Source organism: Diabrotica undecimpunctata, chromosome 9 (genome assembly GCF_040954645.1).
Source record: "Diabrotica undecimpunctata isolate CICGRU chromosome 9, icDiaUnde3, whole genome shotgun sequence".
NCBI lineage: Eukaryota > Metazoa > Arthropoda > Insecta > Coleoptera > Chrysomelidae > Diabrotica > Diabrotica undecimpunctata.
Window position 1 is genome coordinate 30,471,436 of NC_092811.1, and position 27,505 is coordinate 30,498,940.

A 27,505-nucleotide genomic window follows, 5' to 3' on the forward strand; every position below is an offset into this window, starting at 1 on the left:
GATAAATTTATGTCTGTTTATTGCATCCTATGCTTGTGGAAAATACATAAACAATATGTTTAGTGACAGATTGAATTCATATGAACTAGCCAGGATCTGTTTAATTGAAAAAAAAATGATCTATTTGATCTAAAACCAGCTTGATATTCACCCAGGTTTTCTTCTTCACGTATCAACTCTGTGATTTCTTCCTGTAGGCTTTGGCCACCTTCCTTTAGGAACACTGCTATGATGATGCAATTTTCATCGGGTGCTTTATTATTTTTTAAACTCTTTATTTTGTCTACTATTTCTCCCTTTGTTGATATTTCATCATTGTTATTTCGTTTTATTGTTTCTTCTAGAGGCGGCTGGTATCTTCAATAAGAAACAAACTGCATTGCTACAGGCATGGTAAAGTAATATTCGAAGTAGATGACAAACTTAAAGAATGGGAAAATTACGTCACGAACCTATTCGAAGACGATAGGAGTAGTTCACCTCCCGATATTACTAACTGCGACGGACCCCTAATAACACGCTCTGAGGTTATAAAAGCCAAACAATCATCAAAAGATGGCAGAGCGACTGATCCTGATGAAATTCCTACTGAAATATACAAGCTTATAAATGATAGCAATGAAAATTTTTCTGAAGGTAATACATGGTCGTATCTACAATAAATGCGTGGAATACCTGGATGATACACAGTTTGGTTTCCGTAACGGGTTTGGAACGAGAAAGGCACTGTTTGGAATGAACGTACTTGCTCAAAGATGTCGAGATATATATGTAGACATATACTGTTGTTTTATTGACTTCCAAAAGGCATTTGATCGTGTTAAGCACTCTATATTAATCAAAGCTCTAAAATACATTGCCTTGGATGGCAAAGATGTTCGAATAATTGCAAATTTATATTGGAATCAAACATCAGTTTTAGTAGATAGTGTAGAATCACAGTCTCTTAATATTAAAAGACGAACACGGCAGGGATACCTCTTGTGACCCCTGCTTTTCAACGTTTACTCTGAAAGAATTTTCAGAAAAGCACTTTCTGAAAAACAAGAAGGAATACTGGTGAACGGTGAAGTCATCAACAATTTGCGATATGCGGACGATACAGTACTCCTAGCTTCTAGTCAAGAAGATCTGCAAACACTACTTGATAGTGTCGTTGAGAGTTGTAGGGAGGCAGGTCTGGATCTGAACATACGGAAAACCAAAGTACTCGTAATAAGTAAACAACAGCATATAAAATCGTCTAAATATGTAAATAATACCAAACTTGAGCAAGTTGATAAAATTGTTTACCTTGGACAGCAATTAAATTGTAACGCAGAAAGTCACGGCGAAATTAGATCTACGATAGAGCAGGCTAGAGCGGCTTTTAGAAGGATGTCCAAGGTGTTATGTAACAGAGACCTAAAATTGGCATTGAGGATCCGCCTACTTCGCTGCTACGTGTTCTCGGTCTTACTTTATGGTGTCGAGTCCTGGACTGTGAATAAAATCGATCTAAATCGCCTGGACGCGTTCGAAATGTGGTGCTATAGAAGAATTTTAAAAGTTTCCTGGGTGGGGAAGATTCGAAACTCCACAATACTAGAATGTCTCAGCAAGACTACTGTTTTAAAATATCTGGTCTATCTGCCCAGTTTTTTGTCTATTCCTTCTTGTAAATGTCTGTCCTCATCTTTATAATATTTCGGTGAAATTTTATATGGACTTCGTTCTCTTTTTTTTTCTTGGTAGAAGTTCCTGCCTTTGTTTTTTTTTGCCACATTTTTATTAATATTATTAGTGGGAAGTGTCAAATAAATAGTATACATATATTCGCCCTTTTTCAATTGAATGCAACTCTACATAACATTCTTTTAATTGCCCAATAAGCTGACAAAGTATTCTGTATTACTATAAATAAAGAAAGAATATATAATTGACAACGCTCCTGATAAACTAAATTTTATGTAAAATGTTTATTTTATTACAAACAATTTATCGACGTTGTCTAACTGTTGACACAAAACTTTTAAACAACTTCAAAGAAATTTGAAGATAATAAACAAAGAATTTTAAATAAGTGGAAAGTTGTTTGTTTTTTGAAACATAATATATTTACCAATAAATTCTATTACTACACCGTAGGAATTATATGCGTTTTATATTTTACCTGTTAAGAACGCAAAAATAATAGACGCAGATTAGCATTATTATGACTGGAATTAAAATCACATTTATAAAATTAATTTTTTTATTTTACTATTTTGTATAATACCAGCAGAAAATAAGCTCATTTTGGCGTCCCACAAACAGAGGCGCCAGCCTACAGTGCATCCCTTGCAGGCATGGGTATGGCATCCATAATGGAACCGTAGACATAATAAGAATTCTTATTATAGCATGTTCCATACATAGGTATAATAATTCTTATTATGTCTATTCTAATGATATATAGTTGTTATGTCTTCTATTTACGTAGTGATATCGAAATACTAACGACTACTTGAGAAAACTGGTTGTAGCTGTTAATACCAAATTTATCCCAGTACATTTTTTTTGAAGGAAAATATTCATCTTTTTTCACCTTTATGTTTAATAGACAATTGAGATAACGGCCTACTTTGGCAAATTATTCAACTTTAATATTCCCTAATACCCCAGAAAGTCCTGTGATCTATGCAATGATAATATCTAAATTAATATAGTTTTCCTCTAATGTGTGGATTTGTCTTCAGTGTTCCCTTTTTATTTTTCTTACTAAAGTACTGTTTGTTTCATTTATCGTTTATTCGTTTTGTGCTTATTGTGTTCTGTATCGTAAAAAGGCTTTCTTCACATTTTGTCTTCACTTTTTCTCTAAACCACGGGGTTTTCTTTTTTGATATGTTCGTTACTTTCTTCTCTCTAAGTGATTCTGTTGCTGCATTAATAATTTTATCTTTGAGTTTTTCCCAGCTTTCCTCGATGTTATCGTTTTCTAATATTTCATTCCCAGCAATCTTCTCTGAAATAAGCCACGAAGAAATAAAAAGAGCAGTAAAAGAAATAAAAAGGAATAAAGCTCCTGGAAGCGATGGAATCCTAACAGAAATGCTGAAGGAAAGGCGGGGAAGAAGCCATCACATATCTAAAAATACTATTTAATAAATGTCTATTCCAAGGCAACATACCCGAACAATGGAATACTGCTAAAACAATACTAATACACAAAAATGGAGACACCACAGATCTGAAAAATTATCGACCAATTTCACTTCTTTTACAACTTTACAGAGATTATTACAAACAGGTTAACAATTAAATTTGACGGATATCAACCAGTAGAACAAGCCGGATTTAGAAAAGGGTACAGCACCTGTGACCATCTATATACTTTAAAAATCCTAATAGAAAAGACTAACGAATACAATTTCCCATTATGTCTGGCTTTTATAGATTATGAAAAAGCTTTTGATAGCGTAGAACTATGGGCAATAAAAGAAGCATTAGTCAACAATCGGATCGACTCCAGGTATAGAATATTAATACATAATATTTACGAACAAGCTGAAATGATAGTGACGTTGGGTAATGGTATCGAAACAAGACCAGTAAAAATCAACCGAGGAGTAAAACAAATAGACACAATATCTCCAAAATTATTTACAGCTGCCCTAGAAGATATCTTTAAGTCAATAGACTGGGAAAATAAGGGAATCCCTATAACGGACGATACTTGAACCATCTTAGATACGCAGATGATGTAGTACTAATAGCCGACACGTGGAATGCACTGAATACGATGATTGAGGAGCTACACATAGAATCCCTAAAAAAAGGACTGAAAAATAATTTCAGCAAAACTAAACTAATGTCAAACAAAGATGACAAACCTATGATAAACATCGAAGGGACAGAGATAGAACACGTAGATGAATATACATATCTGGGTCAAAATGTCAAGGTAAGCAAAGAAAATCAGACTACCGACATAAGCAGACGTGTAAAAATGGGATGGGCAGCATTCGGAAGACTCTCATACGTTCTTAAAAATAAAAATATATCTCAAAGATTGCGACTAGCGACTATCAAAGTATTTAATTACTGTATGCTAGCTGTACTTACATATGGAGCTCAAACCTAGACATTCACTAAAATAGACATGGAGAAGATATTCGGCAATCCGAACAGAGAAAAGGGCTTTAAAAAAATCTTCTCTGATATTCTTTTTCTGTATAAGTATTATCTGAAATACTAATAATGGTGAAATTTGGAGGGAGGAAATAAACGGACGTAAGCTTCTCAACTAGTCACAACAGGTGACGTAATAGTGATAGATGACGTTACAGAGCAACTGTGACCGATAATTTTAAATGGGACCTTATGGCAAGTGATATCTCGTTTGAAAGGTATTGAAAATACCTATTCAATCATACTAATTTTGTTTGGGTTTAAGCTAATTTTGATGAATAAATTAAATAAATACTAAAATTGTAGTTTCGCATTTAATTATTAAAAATTCTAACGTCCGTCTCTTGTGTTTTGTCTAAAAAAGTTGACGTTTTTCAATTCTCTAGTTGCAATATTTATTTTAATTATTGTTTATCCAGACGTTTAAATGTTTACATAGGCAGAACGGTAAGTACTGTAGGCGACAAAGTGGCAGCTGTTCTAATAATTGGTAGATCTAGAAAAAATTTACATGCACCAGAACGTCTTATTTGGGGGAGCTTCTTCGGAAGTTTGAACAGGTAATGTTCAAGATGTAAAACGACTTGGTCGACCAACAGTTAGTGATGATGAAAAAATTGACGTAATTGCAGAAATGATAGTGAACCCTACTTCTTCTGTTGTGTCTATTTGTGGAATCAGTTAAAGAACAGTACATCGAGTGTTAGCCAAAAACAAATTTCATCCATACAAATTAAAAATTGTGCACCAACTTTCAGATGATGATCCCGACCGAAGACTAGAATTCTGTGAAAATATGTCCAATCAAATTAATCAACAGCCAAATTACATAAAAACAATTTGTTTAAGGACGAAAGTATTTTTCGTATTTTTCCCTCAATGGAAATGTTAATACATTACAATCTAAGATATTGAAGTGACTCGTGAAAAACATATTCAATTTGCAGAAAAAGTAAATGTTTGGAAGATAATTCAGATGAATACGGCACCTTGGAAATAAACTTTCAACAAGATGGTGCTCCTGCACACTATTATGGCAACGTAAGATGTTATCTATGTGAGGAATATCGTGGTAGGAGTAGTGGATTATATAAACAGTTGATGGATTCGACCGTTACTTGATGGAAATTCATTTTATGTAACAATAAAACACTGAAAACTTTGTTTTTAAAACTTTCACAAAATTTATTTTAAATTCTTATCACTACAGCTGTTTCGGCTGATTGCCTTTCTCAAGTGATCTGTTTTTGGCATGGGTTTACACTTTATAGTCTCTAATGAAATAGGTTGAGGAGGGGAGAACTGTTTGTCTCAAGCTGGTCATTCAGAATTATATCTGTGTTTTTTAATTTGTTGATTTCCATAGATTCTAACAAAGATAGCTTAAGGCCTTTATTTTGAATGTGTAGAATTTTAAATCCGTCATTAAAAGAATGATTATGATCTAGAAGGTGAAGTGCGTATGTAGAATCTGTTTTTCTATTATTGAAAGCCCTTTTATGTTCTGCTATTCGTTTATTAAAATTTCTACCTGTTTGACCAATGTAAGTTTTTGGGCAGTCGCCACATTTAAGTTTGTACACACCACTGTGTAAGTGTTTTTTATGTTGGCTCTTGTTGTTTTTAATATATTTGCCTAGGTTGTTATTTGTTCTGAAAGCTGGTGTTATTCCTTTCTTTTTTATGTGTTTGGCTATTTTTGTTGATATTTTGCCTGTATATGTAATCGAGCAGAAGGTACTGGGTTTTTCTCTGGTGGTGGAAATAGCTCTGGTGGTCATTAAGCAAATAGCAGTAAACAATGGATACAACGAACAAACAATTAATAAAATGTTAAATCAAAAACTACACAAGAAAGCCCTGAACTTAGTATTATATTAGTATCCACCACCAGAGAAAAAACCCAGTACCTTCTGCTCGATTACATATACAGGCAAAATATCAACAAAAATAGCCAAACACATAAAAAAGAAAGGAATAACACCAGCTTTCAGAACAAATAACAACCTAGGCAAATATATTAAAAACAACAAGAGCCAACATAAAAAACACTTACACAGTGGTGTGTACAAACTTAAATGTGGCGACTGCCCAAAAACTTACATTGGTCAAACAGGTAGAAATTTTAATAAACGAATAGCAGAACATAAAAGGGCTTTCAATAATAGAAAAACAGATTCTACATACGCACTTCACCTTCTAGATCATAATCATTCTTTTAATGACGGATTTAAAATTCTACACATTCAAAATAAAGGCCTTAAGCTATCTTTGTTAGAATCTATGGAAATCAACAAATTAAAAAACACAGATATAATTCTGAATGACCAGCTTGAGACAAACAGTTCTCCCCTCCTCAACCTATTTCATTAGAGACTATAAAGTGTAAACCCATGCCAAAAACAGATCACTTGAGAAATGCAATCAGCCGAAACAGCTGTAGTGATAAGAATTTAAAATAAATTTTGTGGAAGTTTTGAAAACAAAGTTTTCAGTGTTTTATTGTTACATTATATAAACAGCTTTGAGTCATACAAATTTACGCTTCGACCGTAGTAAAAAGTGACCCATGTTGAGGAGGAGACTTTTGGCAAGCACTGTATATTCTCATACAGCTACATTCATGTGAAAAGATTCATTTTCAATGTGTATACTTAGATCTTTTTAAGATAATCTTATTATCTTTGTGAATACGTTTTAGAGCGAATATATGCGCTTTCTTATTAAAACCAATTAGTAGCTAACTTCAGATGGAAAAGGTTTTTCTCCAGTGTATATTTCATAATTTATTTTAAAAAGAGAACCATATGAAAACATTTTGGAACAAACATCACATGCAAAAGGTTTTCACCGGTATGTACTTTTCCATGTATTTTTAATAAACTTTTTAGAACACATATCACAAGTTTTTATTCTATTGTAGATTTTCAGATGATTTTAAATTAAAACTGCTTTGAAAAGTTTTTAGTGCAGATTTTACACGTGAAAACTGTGTTTTTTACAGTGTGCCATTCATTTGTTTTTAAATAAGTCTTTGTTCAGAACTGGTGCACATTTCACAAGTAAAATAGTTTCTTTCAGTTTTAATATTCATCGAGGCGGTTAAATATTGGTCCAAGTTACTGTTAGTTTTAACATGACCTTTGAATACTTTGCACTTTAACCAGTGTGTATTCTTAAAGTGTGTTTTTTTAAAATAGATGTTCGTGAAAACGATTTGGAACAAATTTCACATTCAAAAGGTTTATCTCCAGTATGTATTTTCATATGATCTTGTAAATTCGATCTGTACGAAAACAATTTGGGGCAAATTTCACATGCAAAAGGTCTTTCTCCAGTATGTATTCTCATGTGTTTTATTAAACTGGATCTTTGTGAAAAACTGTTGTAGCAAATTTCACATGTAAAAGGTTTCTCTCCAGTGTGTATTCTCATGTGTTTGTTTAAACTGGATCTATGAGAAAATAATTTAGTGCAAATTTCACATGTAAAAGGTTTCTCTCCAGTGTGAATTTTCATATGTCCTTTTAAACTGGATTTACGAGAAAACAATTGAACGCAAATTTCACATGTAAAAGGTTTCTCTCCAGTATGTATTCTCATGTGTTGTTTTAAAATGGATCTATGAGGAAACAATTTACCGCAAATATCACATGTAAAAGGTTTCCCTCCAGTATGTTCCCTCATATGTTTTGTTAAATTGGATCTTCGTGAAAACAACTTGGAACAAACTTCACATACAAAAAGTTTATCCCTAGTGTGTATTTTTATATGTTCTGTTAAACTTGATTTTTGTGAAAATTTCTTTGAGCAAATTTTACATTCAAAAGGTTTCTCAAAAGTATGTTCTATTTCATGTATTTTTAAATCACTTTTTCTAATAAACTCTTTTTTTTCTGCAACGCGAGTTTTCTCATATGATTTTAAATGAGAACTTTCTGAAAATTTTTTGGTGCATATTTTACACGTGAAAACCGGTTTTACCGTCGGCATATTCATATTTGTTGTTAAATAATTGTCTGTTGAAAATTTTTTGGTGCAAATTTCACAGGTAAAATAGTTTTTTTCTGTTTTCACATTTGTCGAGGCACTTAAAAATTGATCCAAATTATTGTTGTTAAGTCCATCATGATGTCCGAATGATTTGCTTCCATCTTCATAGGGAAAATCTAAAATATTAATTATCTATTAAAACAGTATCACATACCTAGCGCAAAGAAACAGAAATATAGCATGATTAGGCAAGCAAATCTCGGAAGGATGGGGGAAAGGTTGCTCTCATTGAAACAAAGTGTCCTTATTTGATTATAAACAAATCTTATTGAAAAAAACGGGTGTGGCAGTCCAGTGGGACTGCCGGTAGAAGTTACACTTCTATACACGCATTCGCCGTTACATATTTATTTGGGAGTCAATCTGCACAATCATTACATATGTAATGCTATAGGTAAGACATAGCAGAAAGAGAAACAGAATTAATAACAACTTACTAACAATTAATAAACAACATTTGACCTGTAATAGGAGTATAGTAAATGAAGGATTAAATCAATATTTTGATGAAAATGTGTATTTTTATTTTCATATATGTATGAAAGGAGTTGAATGCAAAAATTTTTTTACACATACTCTGCAGTAAAATTCATTGTTTATTTTGTTATTAATATAAAAATACAATACAATACACTGCAACATAATTCAATATAATAATACAACACAAATTAAAATGCAATATTCATAAGTATTTAAAAATGACAATAATAAACATAACTTTTCTACTTACGCATATGTTTAATGTAATAATATTAATAAAAAAGTCCTCCCCGATTGGGAATCGAACCCCGGTCTCCCGCGTGATAGGCGGGGATATTGACTACTATACTACCGAGGACATGACACAAACGAATTTCAAAATTGACAGTTCTGGGTCATACAGTGATTTATTGAGATTATTATTTTGAAATACAAAAGACTAATATAATTATGAACATTTAATAAATAATACAAAACTTATCACATAAATAATAATATTAATAAATATTTTATTATATATATATATATATATATATATATATATATATATAATATTATATGTATATATATAATATATATAATATTAAATATATATACAAAAGGAACATTTTTATATTCGAGAGAGGAAGAGAGAGAAAATATATCCTCTGTCTCTCCATCCAATGGGTATTTTCCTGTTTTTTAAAGAATAAACCTTTGTCAAAACAATTTGAAATAAATTCCACATTTATGAACTTCGTAAAAACGTATATTCTAATACACACTGGAGATTTGTCCTTTTAAATGGGATTTTTGTGAAAACATTTTAGAGCAAACTTCACACTCAAAAGATTTATCGCCAGTACGTATTCGCATATGCTCCTTGAAAATTATCTTTGTAAAAACAATTTCAAGCAAATTTCATATGCGAGATATTTTACTAGTATCTTCTTTTTTGAAATCACTTTTTCTAATAAACTCTTTAAAATAAATTTTACACGTTAAAAGTTTTTTTTTTTGTAGGGTTTGTTTACTCAAATGATTTTAAATGAGAACTCTCGGAAGTTTTTAGTTCATATTTCACACGTTAAAACTGTTTTTGTCGTGGGTAAACTCATGTGTTTTAAAATAATTCTGTGTTGAAAATTGTTTGGTGCAAATTTCACAGGTAAAAAAAATTTTTCCCATTTTCACATTTATCAAGGCCCTTAAATTGTAGCATTTGAAATTTATTGGAATCCCCTCGTATATGTGTTAATTGAAATCCCCTTATATATGCATTATAATAACAAAGAATTTTTTCAGTGTTTCTTAGTTCGTATCCTTCAATTTAAAACCCAAATAATTTTTCGTTCTTTTTAGGTCGCCGCTGTCGATAATAAATTATTTTATTGTTTGTTTATGTCACAGGCGCAAATTCTTCGATATTTCTTTGTTCAAACCGCCCGATATTGCGTTTTCAAATTAATTTACGTCTTAATTTCCGTTGTGTTTAGTTTATACTCTAAGTGCTTTGTTTGTTCTAACCTATGCGAACAATTTTTGAAGATAATTTCGTCACTCTCAGTGGAGCCGCTGTTAGAGGCAGTGGTTTCGGTGTTAGTCCGAATTTTTCTTTTAATTCGTAATGTTTTTTTTTGTTTTTTCGTCTTTTGTCATGCGAAAATGTGCAGTATAGTAGCAGTGTTGAGTTTTAAGTGCAGTTGATGAGGTTGACAGAGATAACGGAGGAATGAAGACGTTTTAGAGGTCGGTCAAAAAGAAAACCGACAAATATGTTAGAGAAGTGGTATTTTACTCAAGTAATCTGTTTATAAAGATATCAACATTTCCATTGTCCAGTTTTTAAGAAGCGTTTACATGGTGTGTTCAATGTGCCAGTTTCCACCTCAAACCTCAATGTCCTAAGCAGCCGTTTAGGGATATTTTTTTTACAGTTTGGAGATGTAGTTTTTTGTTCCAGTTATTGAAAGTTATACAGTGAAACTCAGGTAACTTTTTTTTGTGATCAGATTTTAAAAGTAAAGCAGACATTTTTTAAATAAACGTAATAATTGCTTTCATAACAAAAAAGTATTTGTAATATTTAAAGTAGTAAATTTTATGGTTTAACTTTTAGCTGTCATTTTATTTGTTCAGTTTTGTTTTAAATTTAATGTTAACATATGACAGCTAGCTTTATTATTTTTGATATTTTGTTTTGTTTTCTTTGAAAGAAAGGTTAACTTACATGTAAATTTTGTAAGTTTTTGTAGTATCTCCAACGCCTGGAAATTGTAAACAGATGACACATGTAAGTTTTTTTTTGTATTTTGCAGCTATTGTTATTATATTTTTGTATTGTCTTAATTTGGTAACTGTTTGTGGTGACACAAAAATAAATGTTAAATTTTGTTTCTTAACATTTTGTTTATTCTTTTTTTAACTAACCCTTTTTTTTGAGTTTCCATTTGGAAAAGATATGGTTTTTATGTTTAATAATTATACCTCCAGTTACAATTAGCTGGTTGTAATAGGTATAATTAGGCACCTCAAGTGGCGCCCTATATTAAATTTCTTGAGGTGTTTCCGGTTTATTTTTAGTCTGTTTGTCCCAAGAGATTTATGACCCTTTATTTCATTTTTCTGTAGTTGCCCCAATCCAAACCCCCTTGTCTTTTACTTATCCACGACCCCAGCTCTCCTACCAAAGCCTGAGTGCCGTTCGCATATGTTTCGATTATTTTGCTTACCCTTCTCCACCCCCATAGTTTCTCTTCCCTCAATTTTCTACCCCTTGTATTAATGCCCCGTGTGGTAGGCAAAATATTATCGTTACAAAATATTGATCCAAATTACTTTTAATTCCACCATGATCATAGAAATACGCTGTATTGTCACTGAAAATTGTACAATTTTATGGACAAAGCTTACAAAAAGTCAGAAAAATAACAATAACAAATTTACTAAAATTACATAAATCGTCAATATCACAAAATAAAATATAATAAAATATACAATCCATTGCAAAATTTCACTAAATTGCAAATCTATAATATAAAAATGAATCGCAAAATGTGTTGATAAGCGCATAACTCAACAACGCATGGACCAATCTTAACAATTCTTTTTTTTTTAATGTTCCTTGAAGCCCAATGATGGTTTTTACGGCGAGAAAAATTAGAATAATTTCCGGGAAATATTTTCTAACTAAATTCCTATTTAACCATTCAGAGAGACACCCTACTGTTGTTCATTTAGCTGTGCATTTAGAAAATGGACAAAGAGTATATTTTACAGCACAGAACGCAGTACAAATAGCTGCTCAGCCACCATGTACTACATTAACCAGTTTTTTTGAGATGTGCCAAAACGATGCTTTTGCTCAAACATTGTTATATTCTGAAATGCCAAAATATTATACTTGGAATCAATCCTCAAGGAGATTTATACCACGGAAACAAGGAAAACCAGTTCCAGGATACCCAGATGTATATTCTACCGATGCGATTGGTCGAATTTATTCAGTACATCCAATCAATGGTGAATGTTTTTATTTACGACTGCTATTAGTCAATGTACGTGGCCCAACATCATTCCAACTTTTACGAACTGTTGATGTTGATTTGTGTGGATCATACAGAGAAGCCTGCCAACGTTTGCAATTGCTAGAAAATGACGCTCATTGGGATCAAACTCTCAATGATGCTGTAATATAATCATCAAATACGAACATTGTTTTCTATAATCATATCTACATGCTTCCCATCAAACCCAAATGATTTGTGGATCAAGTACAAAGATAATATGTGTGATGATATTTTGTATCAACAATACGGATTAGAAGGGGAAATTTACAATGAAGCATTGATTTCAATTGAGGACACGTGCTTGATAATGTCAAACAAACTATTACTTCAATTAGGCCTGGCCGCGCCCAATCGTCCAATGCAACGAAAAGATTATAACCAAGAATTGCACCGAGAAAAACTGTATGATCTCAACACTTTGAAAGAATTAATTCAAACAAATCTTCCACTATTGAATGACCAATAAAAGAATGTATTTGACACACTTATGAAAGTAACAAATGATAAAACAGGAGGGATTTACTTCTTAGATGTACCTGGTGGTACAGGAAAAACTTTTTTGGTTTCATTGATATTAGCAACAATTTGCTCACAAAATAAAATTGCACTTGCACTCGCTTCGTCGGGGATCGCAGCAACTTTGCTTAAAGGTGATCGAACAGCCCATTCAGCACTAAAATTTCCATTAAACATGCAAAGCAACGAAACTCCAACCTGCAACATTTCGAAGAACTCTGCAATGGCAAAGATTTTACAGCAATGTGAATTGATTGTTTGGGATGAATGCACGATGGCACATAAAAAATCTTTGGAGGCTTTAGATAGAGCCTTACAAGATCTACGGAGCAATCATAACCCATTTGGTGGCGCAATCATTTTATTAGCAGGAGATTTTCAATGTTAGTGACATTGGTAATGGCAAATTTCCTATAGACACCTTGACTGGTTGCATTAACTTTCCTCAAAGTTTTTGTCAGTTAACTCGATCAAAAGATGAACTTATTCAAAAGGTGTTTCCAAATGTTGCCCAAAATTACAGAAACCATGATTGGTTTAGCGAACGGGCTATATTGTGTGCCACTCAGAAGCACAAATTTTAGAATTTACTAAAGTTCTGAGCGGAAAAAATCCTACCTAAACGTTGGGTTTTCTCGGATTGTTTGTTAAATTTGGTATATACTGCTTCATGGTCAGAGAGTCCTGCATTAATAATTGTAGAACGTACATCAATGGGTGAGAAATCTGAGACAATATAATCAATTATGGTAGATGTTGTTTTAGTAATTCTTGTAGAAGAATTAACGTGTATTATGAAACCATACGATTCGAATATATTGACCAAGGATAATTGCGTAGCACAAGCAACAGCGTAATTAATATTCAAGTCACCGCTTAGAATCTCTCTGTTTTTATTGGACAGGTCGTTTAACAAATTTAACAGGTTCTGAAAAAATAGTTCCGTGGAATAATCAGGTGATCTATAAATGCAAACAATGTATAGATTAAGATTCTTGTTATAAACCAATGAAAACTCAAAAAAGGATTCATTCAACAGAAAGTCATATTTTGTTATAAGAGAGAAATCATGGGTACCACCATGAGCTGAACTTGGACGATCATACCTACCAATTGTGGTATATTTTTCTACAGAAAATACTGGGCTTGTATCAGATTATACAGGGTGTCCCATAATTAATTGGACATTAGCTAATGGGTGATAGCTGACATCAAAATAAAGCGTTTGAGCTCAAATTGCTTAGGAAAAATGTTGCTAGTTTTCGTTCTACAGGGAGATTCATTAACATTTTTTTATATTATTTTTATGGATATATTGAAAACTATTCAACCGATTTAAGTGAAATTTGGTATATTGTTATTATTTAGTATGCTTAATAAGAAAATGATATTAGTTTTACCATTGACACTAGGTGGCGCCACCTACTGTAACATTGGTTCATTAATGGGGCCATAATTTTTTTGTCCGCCCTGTATAAACATTCTAGGAAAAAAAAACATGAAATAACATTCAATTCTACACAAAAAAGGTATTCTTGTTTCAAATCAAAAAAGTACACCGTTTTCGAAATAAACGTATTTTGTTTTTCGCAAAACAAGCAGGTACCTAGGTATGCTGTGAACTTAATGGCAAAGTCAAGGCGTAAGTACGAATTTGTTTACTATTTGTTGTCAAAGTGCAGTGCGAGTCTATTATTAAAAAAGAATATGTGTGTACTTTGTACGCAGGTAAGAAGTTATACTTCTATTATATGACTTCAACGAAATTAATATATTTTAAACAGTTTATTTGTGTTTTATTTAAATATTAAACTAATTTTAATACTTACAAGTTTCCTAAAAATTTTCTTAAATAATACCGAAAATAAAAAAAAGTAAGCAAGGCAATAACATGACATGTTATGTTCCTAAGCGGTCACCCATCCAATGTATGACCCCGGTAGACACTGCTGACTCCCGTTTTCGAGCGACAACTGGTGTAGCCAGTGTGCTATGGCCGTAAAATTCATACTAAAGTGAATTATTTTGACAGATTATATCTACAAATAATATTAAGATTGCCTTTTAATCTTCATATCATCATATTTTAATATCTATTATCCTATATCCGACGAAGACAAATTCAAAGACACAAAAATTATAAAATATATTTCTTTCACACTTTATTTGCACTGATACATACGTAAATTCAAAGATTTAGCAACTAGCACATTTTTATAAAAATTCACTCTCAACATTTTTCCAAATTGCACCTAAAGAAGTATAACTTCAAAAACATGAACTAACATTAAATTCTATCCAAAAAAGTACCTAGTCTTCTTTCACATAAAAAAAGTACACCGTTTTCGAAATAAACGTATTTTGTTAATGATGCATGTCTCTATTTAATTTTTTGCAAAACAAGTATGCTTTGAACTTAATGACAACGTCAAGACGTAACTACGAATTTATTTATTATTAGTTGTCAAAGTGCAGTGTGAGTCATTATTTGTCAAAGTGCTATTAAGTTTTTTATAAACCACTTAAGATAAAGGAAAAATGCCACGTCATAGTGAATTTTCTAATGTAGAAATGCGCGATATGATCTGCTTGTATGCCCAGAAAAATTTTTGTTCTCGTAAAGCAGCTGAACTCTATTTCGAACTTTATCCCAATAGAAGGCAACCAAACCATAAAACTATTAGATCATTGTTCGACAGATTAGGCGAAACAGGGTCATTTCATCCCAAAAACAGGAATGCTGGAAGACCGAGAGTAATTGATGCGAATATGGAGGATGAAATTGTTGTGCGTGTTGCAGAAGATCCAGAAACCAGTACAAGGCTTGTTTCTGCGGCCACTGGTATAAGCAAGTCTACGGTGTCAAAAATAATACGGACAGAAAATCTGTATCCGTATCGTTTTACTCCAATACATAATCTTTTACCACAGGATTTTCCAGCAAGGATCCGATTTAGTCAGTTTATGATGGGGCGGCATTTAGACGATCCAATGTTTTATAATAAAATTTTATTTACCGATGAAGCCACATTTACTAGAAGGGGTGTATTTAACTGGCGCAATAGCCATACCTACGTGACAGAAAATCCTCATGCATTTCAAGAATATCATTTTCAACACGAGTTTTCCATAAATATCTGATGTGGCATATTTGGGGATTGTATTGTAGGACCATTCGAATTACCAACTAGGCTTGCCGGAGTAACGTATCTAAATTTTTTGAGAAAAGATTTACCAACTCTTTTAGAAGACATACCTCTAAATTTGAGACGGAACTCTTGGTACATGCATGATGGTGCACCACCACATTATAGCCTAGAAGTTAAAAATTATCTAGATGAAATTTATCCTCAAAGGTGGATTGGTAGAGGTAGTGTATACCCATGGCCAGCACGCAGTCCCAAACTAAATCCCCTAGACTTTCACTTGTGGGGCTACCTAAAGTCACTTGTTTATAAAAAAAAAATAAATAACCGTCAAGAGTTCTGGCAAAATATTGTAGAGGGAGTTAACGTAATTAGGGCCCAAAGAAACTCATTATTTAAAATAAGACAAAACTTACACAAAAGATTTAGATTATGTAGTTTATCTAATGGTGCACATTTTGAACACTTATTGTAATTTTTTTTCGTTTCGTTTTAAATTATTCACTTTGTTAATTGTTTTATATTCACTTCATTGTTTAATTTAATTTCTGATTTTTTTTAAATTTGTTACTGAGTCAAAGGTTTAATAAAAATAATTGTTTCAATCATATGCATTTTGTTTGCAAAAATTATCTACTACTAATACATTTAATATTCACTTTTATTTAAGACATTTTGAATAATGTTTGAATTTACATAAGTTTTTGTAAAATTTTCTAAGATTTTGTAAAAATCTCTAAAAAATACGTTTATTTCGAAAACGGTGTACTTTTTTGATTTGAAACAAGAATACCTTTTTTGTGTAGAATTGAATGTTATTTCATGTTTTTTTTCCTAGAATGTTTATACAGGACGGGAAAAAAATTATGGCCCCATTAATGAACCAATGTTATAGTAGGTGGCGCCACCTAGTGTCATCGGTAAAACTAATATCATTTTCATATTAAGCATACTAAATAATAGCAAGATACCAAATTTTACTTAAATCGGTTGAATAGTTTTCAATAAATCCCTAAAAATAATATAAAAAAATATTAATGAATCACCCTGTAGAACGAAAACTAGCAACATTTTGCCTAAGCAATTTGAGCTCAAACGCTTTATTCTGATGTAAGCTATCACCCATTAGCTAATGTCCAATTAATTATGGGACACCCTGTATATCTTCATGGCGAAAATCTGAAATCATGATTATCTATTAAACTAGTCCCACGGACCTAGCAAATGATTAGACAAGCAAATATCGGAAGGATGAGGGAAAGGTTGCGCCTAATGAAACAAAGAGTTCTTATTTGATTATAATCTAATATTGAAAAAATAATTATAATAAATATCTAGGAGATAATTTTTTTAACAAGTGTGTACTTTCATGTGTGTTTTTAAAGTAGATCTTCGTGAAAATAAATTGGAGCAAACTTCACATTTAAACGGTTTATCTCCAGTGTGTATCCTCATATGTTCTTTTAAATTCGATCGATGCGAAAACAATTTGCAGCAAATTTCACATGTAAAGGGTTTTGCTCCAGTGTGGATACTCATGTGTTGTTTTAAACCACATTTGTATGTAAACAATTTGAAGCAAATTTCACATGCAAAAGGTTTGTCTCCTGTATGTATTCTCATGTGTTCCGTTAAGTTGAATCTTTGTGCAAACGATTTGGAGCAAGTTTCACATGTAAAAGGTTTATCTCCAGTGTGTGTTCTCACATGTTTTATTAAAGCCGATCTTTTTGGAAATAATTTGTAACACACTTCACATGCAAAAGGTTTATCCTGCACAGTATGTGTTTTCATATGTACATTCAAAAGTGAAGGACGTGCAAACTTTTTGGTACAAATTTCACATGCAAACAATTTATCTTCAATGTGTATATACATATGTTCTTTTAAACTTGATTTTCGTGAAAAAAACTTGAAGCAAATTTCACATGCAAAAGGTTTATCTTCTGTGTGTACTGCTAGATGTGATTTTAAAGAGGTTTTTTGTGAAAACGATTTGGAGCAAATTTTACATGCAAAGGGTTTATTTCCGGTGTGTATTTTCATATGTTCTTTTAAATAGCAATTTTGTGAAAACTGTTTGGTACAAATTTCACATGTAAAGGATTTATCTCCAGTGTGTATACTTGTATGTTTTTTTAAACCGGACATTTGTGAAAATGTTTTGGAGCAAACTTCACATGCAAAAGGTTTATCTCCAGTATGGATTCTCATATGTACCTTTAAAAATGACTTTTGTGAAAACTTTTTAGTACAAATTTCACATGTAAAAGATTTATCTCCAGTGTGTATTTTCATATGTCCTTTTAAATTGCCTTGTTGTGAAAACACTTTGGGACAAATTTCACAAGCAAAAGGTTTCTGTCCAGTGTGAATTTTTATATGTTCTCTTAAACTAGATTTCCTTGAAAACAATTTGCTACAAATGTTACATGAAAAAGGTTTCTCCCCAGTGTGTATTCTCATATGGTCTCTTAAACTGCCTCTTTGTGTAAACTTGTCGGAGCAAACTTCACAAGCAAAAGGTTTCTCCCCAGTATGCATTCTCATATGTGCTTTTAAAAATGAATTTTGTGAAAACTTTTTGGTACAAATTTCACATGTAACACATTTATCTCCGGTATGTATTCTCATATGTGTTTTTAAAGTCGATTTTGCCGAAAACATTTTGGAGCAAATTTCACAAGTAAAAGGTTTATGCATAGTTAAATATTCGTCCAAATTATTGTTAGTTCCACCATGATGGCTGAATACTTTGCTTGCATCAGTTTGTATATCTTCATGGGTAAAACCTAAAACCGTGATTATCTATTAAACCAGTATTATATATCTAGCAGTAAAGAAAGTATAGTATGATCGAGTCACGCCTAATGAAACAAAGTGTTATTTGATTATAATATAGTATTGAATGTAACTATAATACAATTATAGTAACAGACAATTTTTTAACCAGTGTGTATTCTCATGTTTTTTAAAAATAGATCTTCTTGAAAATGTTGTATATGTTGTACCTATGTCTAACTTATGTCATGTCACTCGTCCTGAGACATCCATATTGAAAAGATAACTCATGTTCAAGTCTATAATAAATAATTGTCTTTTAGTGTAAACCTGTGTAAACACACAACAGTAATTTGGCGACGAGATTATTGCTACTCACGCAATTGTAGTAACATGGCCTTTATAGGACAAATCGAACCTTTCAAATCCAGAGTATGATGATGTATGAGTGATGTAACCACATATTTGGAAAGAATGGAGCAGTTGTTTTTGTGCAATGAGGCAGGAGATGAAAAAAAGCTACCATTATTCCTTACATTAGTGGGAAAAGAAGCCTGTAAAACTATAAAAGATTTAACTGCTCCAAAAGTCAGAAGTCCCAAGTACCAGAACTTATTCACAGTTGAAATCCACTCTGTTAACACACTATAGTCCAAAAAAGTAAGTAATAGCCGAAAAGTTTGTCTTTTATAATTGCCACCAGGAATCTCTTGAGAATCTCACAGAATTTGCTGAGAAATTAAAAAGTTTATCTAAAGACTAGATTTGGCGAATTTCTGGATGAGACTCTTGGCGATAAGTTCTTCTGTGGACTAAAAGCTGAAAATATCAGAAAACGATTATTAGCCGAAGACAATTTGACATACAAAGTCAGTAAAGTAATTTTTTTAAGTAAAAAGTCCAGTAAGTTCAATAAGCACCCAAATCAAAGTAACGTCAAGCCTGATAATAGAGAGGAGCGTTGGAAGTCTTGTCCCAAATGCAAGGAGACATAACCCCGCAAATTGGCCTGCGAAAAATTGGGAATGTTTTCATTGTCACAAAAAAGCGAGCTCCAGCCGTGTCTGTAAGAGAATCAACTATTAAGAAGGTCCAGAAAATCAAGAAAATTTAGCAGCAGGTTCTACATCTAGTGATGACTCATTGGAATTAAGTTTCATTGGCCAGATTCATAGTAAGAATGAAAAACCCTATAGAGTAAGTCTCAGAGTAGAAAATACAAGTCTAATATTTGAGATTGATTCAGGGGCCTGTAAATATGTAATGCATTCGTCAGATTATAAAAAACGTTTTGGTTTTTTAGAACTTTTTCCGGTAACTTATAGTCTCCGATAATTATTCACTTACCGATTTAACCGTTAAAACTCAAGAGGAATTTTTCACATTAAACAAAAGAAATATGATGAAGTAAAATTTCATCAATACTTTAGGATGTCGAAATATCAGTTCAATGATTTGTTGTCAAAAGTCAAACATTTATTAAGAAAAAGAAATACTACATTTAGACAAGCAATAACTCAAGTTGAAAAATTGGCACTTGGTTTGAGATAAGTTTATTTATAAAAAATAAGTTTAAGTACAAAAATATCACATAATATTTAGAATATATTCTATATATTCTAAATTAAGTTTTATAAAAAAAGTATAGGTATATCATTACTGGATAATCTCAATATGCGAACTTGCACATGACGACAAACTCGAGTCTGTCGTGGTTGATGAAAGTTGCTGGTAATGAGAAGTAATGCCTGGAAACTGTTGCCGAAGCAAAGGAAGATTCGCAACACCCATGTCAACGTAATTAAGATTTTGGGTACTTGTTCCTGGTTGCTGATATCAATTATATGCACTTGACTGTTGGTGAGGCCTAACTGAAGTTAAAAGTTATAGTTCTATTTCCGATACAATATTAAATATTTTAGTCTTTGCCATGTATTGGTACATTGGAGGAAACTTTTTTATGGTTTCCTCCAATGGTAGAGGTTGATGGTGATTCAATGTTTTCAGAATGAGATACTTTCGCTCTTCTCGATTTGTGTGCTAATGGACTTTTAAATGTTTTAGCACGGTTTTCGGGTTGTGAAAGCTGGAAAATCTCTCCAGTCTCTAATTAAGTACTTGACTCCTGTTCCCTACTTGATTCTTCTTCATTTTGATTCTTCTCTACAACTGTTAACTCGTCAGATTCATTTTCTGGTGCAATATTGGATATTGTGTTTCGTTCTTGAAAGTATAGTATTAAAAAATTTAGCTCATCTTCGTATTTCCATTTTTTTTTTCTTCGGTGCCGCTTGACCAGAGACAGTCTTCTTAGTTCTCAGAGCTCTACGAAGCTGGTCTCTAAGGCTGAACCATCTTTGTTTAGAATCATTCGCTAAAAAAAAAACTTTTATTAATAACCTATATTAACAATTACTTATTCATTATACTTAATAAGAATTCTACAAATTCAAAGGTCATTGTTTTTCAGATTTTTAGCAACAGGCGATACAATGCGGCCATTAGCTTTTAGTTATAGATTGGGACATTCAACAGTTTGGTCTATAATCAAAGAAGTTTGCAATGCTATAAATAGTGAAATGTTGAAGGAACAAATGCCACTACCTAATGAAAATGATTGGAAAAAAATTGGTGACGACTTTTGGAGAATCTGGAATTTTCTTAATTGCATTGGTGCCCTAGACGGTAAACACGTCCAGATAGAAGCTCACGCTAATAGCGGATCCCAGTATTTCAATTATAAAAAACATTTTCTATTGTTCTTATGGTACTTGTGGATGCAGAATATAAATTTATTGCTACTGATATAGGAGATTATGGAAAGAATAGTGATGGGGGCATATTTGCAAATTCAAGTTTAGGTCGCCGATTCCACAATAATACAGTATAGCCCAAAATAAACAGCACTGAACTTGTAATTATTTTATTGTTTTAAAAAATACATATTATTGACACTTTATCATCATCATCATCAATTAGCCTCTAACGTCCACTGCTGAACATAGGCCTCTCGCATGTTTTTCCACTTAGTCCGATTTTGCGCCATCTGAATCCAATTTGTAGTCACTCTTTTTATGTCATCTGTCCATCTCGTTTGGGGTCGACCTCTATTTCTGTTAGCTCGTATTGACATTTTATAACATGTTCTAAATGAGCTCCTCCTCTCTCAAGACAGACTTCATACTGATATTCCAGATTTCTCGTAATGTTATGGAGTAAAGGTTGTCTTAAGTCCGCGAAGAAGGCTCTAACGGCATCCTTTAGCTCATTGATGGTTTGTGGTGCCCGTTTAAAAACGGCAGTTTTAGCCATGCCTCAAATGTATGCGTCTGGAGATGTTAAATATGGAGAATGTACAGAATGGGGGAAGTCAGTTAATCGTGAAATGATTTTGTTTGGAAAATGTCCCTGAAAAAATTGACGAACTGCGACAGCAGAATGGCAAGTTGCCCTATCCTGCTGAAAAAATTGGTCTCGAACTTCCAAATTACGTGCACGACAAAATTGATGTAGATCAGGGATAAAGCGTGTTAAAATTTGTATATGCCTCTGTTGATTAAGTATGACTTGCCTACCATTTTCTTCGATAAAGTATGGACCAATGTCTCCGTCTCCCGAAACTACACACCAGACACTCACTTTTGCGCTATGTAAAGGAACTTCTTGAACTTCATCTGGTCTGGTAAAGCCCAGAAATCGATTTGTGCGACGATTTACATGGCCTGACAAATGAAAATGTGCTTCATCTGAAAACCATACATTTTTCAAAAATTCAGGATTTTCATACTGTAATGCAAAAATTCTTTCACAATATTCCACTCTATTGTGATAATCCCTGGGATGTAATTGTTGATGTACCTGAATCACATACGAAAATGCACTCAGCTCCTTCAGGATTCTTTGCAAGGAAGTTCGTTTTAAGCCAAAATGCAACGCTGTTCTTGTCTGGCTGACTTTCGGATTTTCAAAGATTCGCTCAAAAACACGTTTATGGTTATCGTTGTTGTTAACTTTCCTGGGACGCCCTGAGTTTCCTTTTCGTTGGCACAAGACACTACCCGTATTTCTAAACTTTTCAACAACCTTCAAAATTACAGCATTACTTGGAGAACGTTTATTAAACCGTTGTGTGAATTGATCACACACGTATTGCGGACTTGCACTATTAAGTCGGCCGATTCCGTATGAGCAAAAATATTGCTCCACCAGAAACACTTTCTCCTCTGTACTTAACACCATTTTTAACAATTAGGCCTTAATAATTAATTGTTTAAGGATTACTTGACAGGTATATACTAGTTAATTTGAATATGACAGCGCACACAAAGAGACATCTATGTTTCAGTTTCGGTACTGTTTATTTTGGGCAATACTGTACAATGAATATTCCACCAGGAAGACCTCTTCCAAACACCAATACTGAGATGCCATTTGTAATGGTCGGCGACGAGGCCTTCCCATTTAAAACCTATTTATTACGACCTTATCCAGGATCGCAAATTAAAGAAGACGAAGCAAGAACAAATTTCAATTAGCGTTTACCTCGAGCTCGGAGGGTAGTTGAGAATGCCTTCGGTATATTAGCTCAACGGTTTCAAGTATATCGTAGAATACTAAAGTCAAAGCCTGAATATGCTGATAAAATCATTTTAACCACTTGTATTTTACATGATTACTTAAGAGACGGTAATATTAAATATTCCTCTAGGGCTGATGTATTAAATCAAACTCAATTTGGAGATATTCCTCAGCATGGAGGTAGTGCTCAAAGAACAGCTTACGAAATACGAGAAACATTTAAAACTTTTTTCTCCTCGCCACAAGGGGCGTTACCTTGGAAAGTATGATACGAGGCATGTTTTTTAAGTAAGTACCGTTTTGCGATTCCGCCGCCGCAGCGCTACGGTCGGCGTTCCGCGCAAGAGCGCTGGTTACCTACATCTCTTGTCTACGCACTGACGCCATTACAGTCTGATTCTTCATTGTATACTTGTTTACTCCAGTGTTTAAGATGCCTCCAACAATCGTGAGTCACACTGATTGTGAAGTACGGGCTGTTATACGATTTCTTACTGCTAAAGGCGTAAAACCGATCGATATTCATCGTGAGATCGTTGAAGTTTACGGACAAAACATTATGAGTGATGGAATGGTAAGGAAATGAGTGAGAGCATTTAAAGATGGCCGCACAAATGTGCATGATGAAGAACGGAGTGGGCGTCCTTCGGTCGTTAATGAAAATTTGGTGCAGAAAGTGGACGAAAAGGTGAGAGAAAACAGACGCTATACAATTTCATCATTGTCCGACTGCTTTCCTCAGTATTCTCGTAGTGTTTTGTATCGCATTGTTACCGAGAACTTGAATTACCGGAAATTGTGTTCACGTTGGGTTCCAAAAATGTTGACGGATTTGCACAAAACTCAACGTTTAGGCAGTGCATTGACTTTCCTTGAGCGGTACCACAGTGAAGGTGAAGATTTTTTAGACCAAATTGTTACTGGTGACGAAACGTGGGTGGCCTACGTCACACCAGAATCGAAACAATCCATGGAATGGCGACATTCATCATCACCCAAAAGAGTGAAGTTTAAGCAAACAATTTCTGCCCGGAAAATCATGTGCACAGTTTTTTGGGACAGAAAAGGAGTATTGCTAGTGGAGTTTCTGCCTCGTAATGAGACAATTAATGCAACGTCTTATTGTGAGACATTGAAAAATCTGCGTCGTGCAATCCAGAACAAAAGACGTGGCAAGTTGAGTAAGGGTATCGTTTTGCTGCATGACAATGCCCGTCCACATGTGGCTAATCAGACCAAAGATCTCATCAAATTATTTAAATGGGAAACTCTAGATCATCCTCCATACAGCCCTGATCTGGCGCCCAGCGACTACCATTTGTTCCAGCACTTGTAGAAACACCTGGGCGGTCAGCGTCTTCAAGACGATAACGAAGTCAAAACATTTGTGATGCAGTTGTTAACAAGTCAGGCGGCAGAATTTTATCAGGAGGGTATTCAAAAACTGGTGCCACGTTATGGCAAGTGCCTCAATATTCACGGAAATTATGTAGAAAAGTAGATTAAGGTACAGGCTTTCATGTAAAAATAAAATTATTCCCATATCTTTGCACGTCTTTTTTTAATTCCAAAACGGTACTTACTTAAAAAGCACGCCTCGTACATAAAAGTATGATCAGTCACACTATTTTAAAAAAATATTGCCAGCGATTAAATTAAAATTATGTAGTTCCATTTCAAAGTGTGTAGTAAAATTTATGTAGGTACTAAGTAATATAATTTGTAGTTAAATTACTTTTAAAGTTAATAAATTTAAAATGAGTAGTATAATCTTACAAGACTTACCTGGAACTCCCAATTCCTCACCGATTTTTTTCAATATTTTCCCTTTAATATTGCTGTCACTGTAATCTTTATGGTTTAAATTAAACAAGGATCCATAAGTTTGCACTAGAATAATTAATTTTTCATCATCCATTTTCATAGTAATAATCGTTTGCTTGTCTTGTCACTGACGAACAGCATAATATTCTCACTATCCTCAAGACACGTCACCAACAGGCACCGACAAGTCAAAAAAATCTTTCCTACAATGCCGACTGCCGACAGGTGAGCCGCGACATAGGCGGATAAGCGACAAGCTGAATTTACGCAACGCTGTTGGAATATAATGTTTTAACGGTCATCTGATGGACGGTTGCCTGCCGCCGTCTAGATGGATAATGAGAATTAGTCTTACGCGAATCCAGAGTTTCACGACTTTCAAATCTTGTCGGGTGCCACACAATCGTTCGATTATCGATTAGACAGAATTACCGCCCACACATTATTGCTTATCCAAAGTACATGTTTTGACTTTTCGCACGAAATCAGCAAATTTATTTTGTATTAAATCTACAGTTTTGTCTACGGAGTGGGTGTTTGTTACTTTTATAGCGGGATTTTTATTTTATATCTACTGAAGACTTGAAAGAGCAATGATGACATCTAAACGAAGTAAAACTGATCCTTCTATAGCAAATAAGAAAATAAAAACAATGTAAACTTAACGTAATTACAGATTTTGAATCAAAAATGAAGTTCTGTGAACTATCAAATAAGTTTGATCTATCAGAATCAACGGTCAGAACAATTATAAAGGACAAGGAAAAAATTCTTGAAGCTGTGAAAAATGCACAATCTTTAAATTTAAATTATGTTCCTAATAGACAAGATGTGGAAAGTGCTTTAAACGTTGTAAGAAACTTTATTTAAAGACAAAACACAAATGAGAAAGCATACAACTGTTTCACATCTTTAGAAAATATGATAGAATGATACTGGACAATTTAAAGCAGTCAAAACTGACAGACTTCTTCCAATTGCAGAAGCAATAGTTTATGTTATCCTTGAAAATATGCTTCATACATTATGTAGTTGGAAAAAAATGTAAGTACAGATTTTTTGTTTTAACATATATCATTGACAATAAAAGTAAACAACTTTTTTTCAAAAACGCTATTCAAACAATATTTAGCATCTTATATTGTTCCGAATGGCTTCACTATAGAAAGTTAATGCTTTAGAAAACTACATATTCATGTATATATATATATATATATATTTTTCAAATGATTTTTTCGACAAATTTAATCAATATATATATATATATATATATATATATATATATATATATATATATATATATATATATATATATATATTTATATATATGCACAGCATTATTGTTGTCTGATATCGTTTTGGTTTATGTATTTCCTATAATACGAATGATGACAATATGCAAAGATCCAGCGGATCTACTGTATGTCATCTTGGATCAAGCTACACATGCAGGCTCAGTCATCACCATAAAATCTACCTTGACTTTATCATGTAGCCATATATATTACAAACGGTTGTCATTGTCATATTTCACATTAGTGTCAGTTGTTGTTGTTTTATATTTCGATGTTTGGTATAGTATATAATGTTGATGGCCTTTAAAAATAAGACATTTTAAATGAAAATTACATCAAAAAGAGCGTTTTTCAGACAATAAAAATCATTGTACAATCATCAGTCAGTGATGTACATTACATACCTATCTCTAGACATCGTACCCTCTTATTACACTATGAATCAAGTAATATTTAAAATTTAATTTGCAGGCTATTTTACTGCTGAAAAAGACAATGGAGGACTTTTGCAACCAGTTCAATCCCTACATAAACATGTATGAGATGCACTGTGAATAATTTCTATTGGAAAGTCTAAATGTGTATTTTTACTATTATAGATGATGAAGAAAAACATTTACAATTACTTACTTTTTTCATTTGTTAGTTTTCCTTCATATTGTTCTATTTCAGTCTTTACAGCATTTTCGTTTAAAACTGAATACTCAAATGCATCATTTGTAATTTCTCTCTTGAGCTCCTCATTAATCTCAATTTTGAAGGTATTAAAAAGAGGGTCAGTCACCTCATAATTATCTATTTCTGCTTTAACCATGTCTTCATTAACTTCTTGTTTTACTTCCATTTGTTCAAACTTGATTTTATCTGGTTCCATGATACATTGATATCAAAGAAATAAAGATTTTTGTAAAATAATACTTTATGAAAACCAAAACAGGTCTAATAATTAAACCCACTCTGCTTGTAAAAAAATTTCAAGCAGTAAACTCAAACTCAAACAGTCAAATACCATGTAATAAACGTAAACAGTTACAGTAAACTTGATTTGTAAATCAAGGACATCAACTGACATCAAGTCAAGTCAAGTAGGAAAAACTTGTAAAAATGACAGCGCAGTGTTGCCGATCTAACA

The 27,505-nt window shown here is 32.9% G+C and overlaps 1 protein-coding gene across 3 annotated transcripts; it reads right to left on the reverse strand.

The window, feature by feature from the left end:
* Positions 1–6,419: 6,419 nt before the first annotated feature.
* On the reverse strand, positions 6,420–27,412 carry LOC140449759 (uncharacterized). 3 transcript variants are annotated; one of them, XM_072543084.1, is made up of 2 exons: positions 27,004–27,412; positions 6,420–8,321 (listed from the first exon to the last, which is right to left on the reverse strand). In XM_072543084.1, the coding sequence occupies exons 1-2, from the start codon at positions 27,245–27,247 to the stop codon at positions 7,312–7,314; spliced, it is 1,254 nt and encodes a 417-aa protein (XP_072399185.1). In that variant the 5' UTR covers positions 27,248–27,412; the 3' UTR covers positions 6,420–7,311. The 3 variants fall into 3 exon arrangements, with proteins under 3 accessions (XP_072399185.1, XP_072399184.1, XP_072399186.1); XM_072543083.1 differs by lacking the exon at positions 6,420–8,321 and adding an exon at positions 17,196–18,687; XM_072543085.1 differs by lacking the exon at positions 6,420–8,321 and adding an exon at positions 20,855–21,050.
* Between the last annotated feature and the right edge of the window lie 93 nt (positions 27,413–27,505).

Coding starts and splice junctions, on each gene's coding strand:
- LOC140449759 (XM_072543083.1), bottom strand. CDS start 27,247: ATGGAACCAGATAAAATCAAGTTTGAACAAATGGAAGTAAAACAAGAA. Junction 18,688..27,003: donor AAAACTAACAAATGAAAAAA/GTAAGTAATTGT, acceptor TCACGGTTTTAG/GTTTTACCCATGAAGATATA.